Source organism: Crocodylus porosus, unplaced genomic scaffold (assembly GCF_001723895.1).
Source record: "Crocodylus porosus isolate Cpor-Errol unplaced genomic scaffold, CroPor_comp1, whole genome shotgun sequence".
Taxonomy (NCBI): Eukaryota; Metazoa; Chordata; order Crocodylia; family Crocodylidae; genus Crocodylus; species Crocodylus porosus.
Genome location: NW_017728886.1, coordinates 100,608,608 through 100,614,567, shown reverse-complemented (window position 1 = coordinate 100,614,567; position 5,960 = coordinate 100,608,608). Strand labels below are relative to the sequence as shown.

General features: G+C 43.7%; 1 protein-coding gene and 1 long non-coding RNA gene across 2 annotated transcripts in view; both read left to right on the top strand.

Moving 5' to 3' along the window:
* LOC109313347 overlaps positions 1 to 5,960 on the top strand; it is a 207,004-nt gene that overhangs the window by 96,628 nt on the left and 104,416 nt on the right. The gene's annotated exons all lie outside the window — the stretch shown is intronic.
* LOC109313318 (interferon alpha-inducible protein 27, mitochondrial-like) overlaps positions 1,438 to 5,960 on the top strand; it is a 9,951-nt gene continuing 5,428 nt past the window's right edge. Inside the window, exons 1-2 of the mRNA XM_019539816.1 lie at positions 1,438 to 1,671; positions 5,022 to 5,168. Coding sequence (XP_019395361.1) covers positions 1,524 to 1,671; positions 5,022 to 5,168 — 295 coding nt within the window. The 5' untranslated portion in view covers positions 1,438 to 1,523. The remainder of the gene's footprint in view (positions 1,672 to 5,021; positions 5,169 to 5,960) is intronic.

Below are 5,960 nucleotides of genomic sequence, written 5' to 3'. Positions count from 1 at the left end.
AATTCCTTTAGTACTCTAGGGTGGAGATCATCTGGACTGGCTGACTTGAATACATCCAGTCCCTCCAAAAGCTCCCTAACTATTTTCTCACTAACCCTTGGCCTAGATGTGCCTCCCCTGGGGCCTGAGGGGGGTCCAGTGGGGGGCTGGCTGTTCCGGTCCCTGCTTAGGAAGATGGAGGCAAAGAAATTGTTAAATATGTTGGCTTTGTCATCTGGTGTGACGACCAAATTTCCTAACGTGTCCTGCAAGGGCCCCACATTATCCAGAACCTTCTTTTTACCCCCTATGTATTTAAAGAAGAACTTCTTATTGTCCTTAATCCGGGAAGCTAGTCCCAGTTCCAGCTCTGCCTTGGCCTTCCTGACTGCCCCCCTACATCCCCAAGCAACTGCAGTATAGTCATCCCTGGTGATGTCCTCTCCTTTCCATTAGGTGTACGCCTCACTTTTAGCTAGGAGACATTCCCAGATGCTTTTGGTGAGCCATGGGGGTTTGTGTGTCCTCCTGCTCCCTTTGATCCTCATTGGGATTACCTCCCTTTGGGCTTGGAGGATCGTCTCCTTGAGGAGCGACCACTCTCCTTGGACACCTGACTCCCCTCCCCTCTGGGACCTCAGTGCTTGCCTGACTATTCTCCTTAGTTCATTGAAGTTTGCCCTCCTGAAATCTAGGGATGCTACTTGCTGCAGGCCTTCGCCACCTTGCGCTGGATGGTGAATTCCAGCAGGCAATGATCACTGTCGCCCAGGTGGTCAAGCACCCGCAGCCCCCTCACCAGGTCATCTCCCGTGGCCAGCACCAGGTCCAACAAGGCGTCTCCCCCGGTGGGGCTGTGCACCTCCTGGGTTAGATGGAGGTCCTGCATTCTGGCTAAAAACCTACGTGAGCGGTCAGACCTGGCTGACTGCTCTTCCCAGCAGATGTCCGGGAAGTTCAGGTCCCCCATGACTACCACATCCTTAGAGTTCACTACCTCTGTGAGCTGACCCAAGAATTCCTGGTCGAGCTCTTCTCCTTGGTTGGGAAGTCTGTAGTAGACCCCCACTGTTAAGTCTCTTTCCCCTCGACTGCCCTGTAATCTAACCCAAAGCACTTCAGAGTGCCCTTCCTCTGATTCTTTATTAATTGATGAGGATGGGTATTCCTCCTTAAGGTAGACTGCCACGCTCCCACCTTTCCTTCCTATCCTGTCCCTCCTGTACAACCTATAGCCCTTGACATTCACCGCCCAGTCATGCATTGAGTCCCACCACTTTTCAGTGATCCCCACTATGTCTGGGTTGGTGTCAGCCAGCAGGAGGGTGAGTTCTATTTACTGAAATATTTCATTTTTCAGTAAATAGAAACTGTGTGTTAGGTTTCATTTCTTAACTAAAGAATGCTAGTTATCATGTTTTCTTGCACTATAGTTTCAGTTTCATTTCCTTCCTACTGTACTGGGACCATGACCTGAGAGAGTACAAAAAGACACAAGCTGAGCTTTAGAGCTCACTGCCTTCCAAAGCAGCAGCAGCAGCAAGATGTCTGATCAAAACGTCCAGAAGGCTGGTTTCACCTCAGATGGGATAAAAAGAGGATCACTTGCTTCCACGATGATGTCCTCTGAGGCAAAGCACTGTAGTGGAGGTGTGCATTCTGGGGGACCTACGTCTACTCTTCAAGCAATGGGTATGTGCAGAAATTTACTCTTTCTCACTGAAAATAAATCAAAGGCATGACAGGTACTCCACCAGAGAGAGAAAAGGTAAAAAAGAACTTAATACTGAATATACAGTTCTGTCTTTTGGGAGCAGGGAGGGAACCTTCTCAGTTACACTGAGAATTAAAATAATAAAAATTGTGCTCATTATTTGAGTGTGTATAAATCCCTACTGTAAATGTGCATACATATATGCAGTGAGCATTCTTTAAAAACTTTCTACTTGTTAATGCAATCATTTACACATTATTTCTGAGTTTTGGAATAATTATTATTGTGATTCCATTGTCTGTGTACAGACTATCAATAATATTGAAAGTAATTGTGGAAGTGATAAAGAATATAATTGAGGGTGCTAACTGTGCATATATTTCACTATAAGCTATCAGATATTTTATACATCATGTGTGTATAAATCTCTCTCTCACACACACACACATTCAGGGGAACTGTTAAAAACTAGCATATATTACATTACATCAGGAATGGGAAATTATTTTGGCTGGCGGGCCACTTAATGAATTTTGTTGAGCTGTCAAGGGCTGCACACACACAGATTTTTAAAAGATATCATTTTAACAAATTATAGATAGAAAATCAAATCTTAGATTCAAAATCAAACATCTACTGTAACATATTTTAATTTTATTTAAAAAAGAGACATCCTCTGAGCATAGATTTCATAGACATTAGGGCTGGAAGGGACCTCGGAAGATCATCGAGTCCAGTATAGCATGGCACCCATAGAAATATCTCAAGTTCTAATTTATGTAGTATATCATGACTAGAATGAAGAAAAACCCAGGGATCTACCCAGAGGGATGGGAGAAGACACATTAGCCCAAAAGAAGGGGAAGCGGTATCTCTATAGAGACTCATCACCTCTATCCTGAAAGAGCAGAGGGGGAAGACAGGGAAAGTTTTGGTTAGTGGTGACCCCACAGCTCTAGCTCTCTATTTAGCTACTTACATTATTACCTGTTTTGTATGCATCTTATCACCAAGGTCTCTAGGAAATCTTTTGCTTCAGAGCTGATCTCCCTGTTCTGTCAGGAAAGGCTGGCAGTCGTGTCTGTCTCTCTCCTGCCCAGTGGCCCTACCCTTTCATAGATTTCGTAGAAATTTGGGCTGGAAGGGACCCCGGAGGATCACTGAGTCCAGCCCCCTGCCCCAGAGGCAGGAAATCAGCAGGGGTCATAGGATCCAGCAAGATAAACATCCAAATTTCTCTTGAAGGCATTCAAAGTAGGTGCTTGAACCACCTCCGACGGCAGGGTATTGCAGACCTTGGGGGCTCAGACAGTAAAGAAGGTCTTCCTTCTCCACATCCTTTTTGAATTATGGAGCTCAAAACTGCAGCCTTACCAAGGCCGAGTACAATAGGAGAATGACATCCTGGGATTTGCTTGAGAAGTATCTATGGATGCAAGCCAGTATTTTGCTTGCTTTACTAGCTGCAGAATCACATTGGAGGCTCATGTTCATCTTTTGGTCAATCATGACTCCCAAGTCCCTTTCACCCGTAGTGCCAGCCAACATAGCACCGCTGAGCCTATAAGGACGCCGCAGGTTTTTCTTCCCAAGGTAGAGAACCTTGCATTTTTCGGTGTTATATACCATCAGGTTCTCATCTGCCCATTTCCTGAACCTGTCAAGGTAAGCCTGGATCACCCTCCTGTCCTTAGATGTTGATGCTTTACCCCAAAGTTTGGTGTTATCAGTGAACTTCGCCAGTCTGCTTCTGACTTCAATGTCCACATCATTAATGAAGATGTTGAACAATTTGGGTCCAAGGACAGAGCCTTGAGGGACCCCACTGGTCACAGGGCACCATGACAATTGACTTCTGTCAACTACCACCCTCTGGGTCCGACCATGGAACCAATTCCCCAGCCAGTGGATCAGGTGGACCTAAGACCACAGTTGGCCAGTTTTGCCAAGAGGTAATCATGGAATACCAGATCGAAGGCTTTTTAAAAGTCAAGATATACAACATCAATCTCCTCTCCCTTGTGCAGGTGATAGGTCACCTGGTCATAGAAGGAAATGAGATTGGTCAAACAAGACCTACCAGCAACAAACCCATGCTGACTATCCCTCAGGATGTTGCCATCGGCCAGTCCATTAAGAATGGCCTATTTGATAATATTTTCTAAGGCCTTCCCCAGGGTAACCACATACAACACACAAACCAGGGGTGTAGGAATCCCAATTTAGGCCAACAGCTAATGTGCACTCAGGATGTAGAACATCAACATTCATAAATACTCTCTACCTAGTAGGGTCTTGAACCCTCAGCTTCTCAATTACACAAATACCCCCATGCCCTGACTATAGCTTATCCTATAGCTTCTGCCCTGTTGAAGCCAATTCACTTTTTGGTGAACAAACAGACACCTAACTGTCCCCATGCATTGAATAGAAGAGGCACCTTACCTCAGGGTGAGAATAGAGGATCTATTCTGATTTGAATCTTTTGTTTAATTATGCTGCTTCCAAGCCTCCTTCCTCTAATTATGGTGCTCAAACATATTTTCCTCTACATTTTTCCCATCATGAGCATGCTTAGAAATGTGTCTGATTCTGCCTCAGTATCTGAATATTATTCTGTAGATTTTTATACTGTATTCATCAGCATAGTATCAAAATGCTCTTAAGTAGAGACTTAAGAAATGTTCATCATACAGTTGTTCTCTCATCTTCTCAAAGGGAGAGCTATGTTCAGTGGAGTACTTTGAGATATAATTCTCTCTTTCTGACACATACACACACACGTAACTACATGACTGTCCCTGAGAATGCAGTCAGAGCAAAGACACTGGAAAGAAGGTGATAAGATATGTGAGGGAACACCTATGGGAGTTTCCTAAGTGGAAATGTCCCTGGAACAATTCCATCTCCTGCAGGCAAACTTTACCCTTGTTAGAGAAAGTGCCATTGTTACATCCTACAGTCTTCATTCCACAGCTTTAGTTAATCTTTTTTATTAAGATTCTCTTATCAGTGGAGATGCATTACACAGGTCACTCCAAATACTTACACCTAGGAACTCACGGAAATATTACAAAACCAGTGTCTGAATAAAATGTTGCTGTTTTGCCCTGAAACCAGCAGCAGCCAGCAAGCTACACAGTACTTTGATTCATACACATTATTGGAATGGAATGAGTTATTAGCAGTCTCCTTTTATTTTGATAATGATATTTAAAACATTTTGTAAAAATAAACTATTATACGACACTGAAATTCCCTATTGTTCAGTGAAGTTCCTTCCAACATGAAGATCTTTGTTTTAACACAGTCTTTGTAACCATTCTAGGGGCCAAAGGCTCAACCCATTCATCAGGTTTTACCAGTCTTGGGATCTCCAGTAGATCTAAGGCCTCTACCATGATGTCCAACGAAGCTAAGACCCACCAAGGAACAACACCACGGGGTGGGACTACAGCTTCTGTCCAGTCCATCTGTAAGTTGGAGTCATTTTGTTCTTTATAATCAGGGTTGACCACCAGCTCATGGAGCCATGGCATTGGCAGCACAGAGTGGCAGGGGGTTCTGCTCATACTGTGCTGCAGCTGGGTAGAAAGGAGAAGGAGCAAAGTAAGGTGGCTGGGTTCTAGTGCCAGGCTACCTTGGACCTAAGCCAGGCCATTCTAGCAATCTGCCAAAAATGCCACCAATCCTTGATTTATAGCACACCAGGGGCATGTCTAAGAATATACAAACGTTGGTACCCATTACTTAAATATGTATTTGCTATATGAGCAGGTATGACTATGGAAAGACACTGCATTATACTACAACGTTTCTCCTGTTTGCTACGAGATCTCTGATTCTCAATCAGGGTGCCTTAGCACTCTGGGGTTCTGCCCAATATTAACATTGATAGGTATGTAAACACCTTTACATGATTCTCAAGATAAACTCAGGGATTTCAAGCAGTAATCCATAGTGTCAAAAACATTCTGACCTGCTGTGGTTTTCCTGAGTTCTTTGCAACAGAAGAATAGTTCTATTATTTTTCTGTCAAAAATTAAGTGAAATCTAAGAGCTGGCATTTTCCAAGGGATGCCTTGAGTCTAAAATTGTTCAGAACTACTGTACTAAAATATATAGTGGGACACAGAAATGGGAAGTCAACAATACACAGATAGACACAGCAGTAGCAAAAGGCAGCAAAAATAGAATGCACTAATGCATTATAGTTTCATAGTTTCATAGTTTGTAGGGTCGGAAGGGACCTGAGCAGATCATCTAG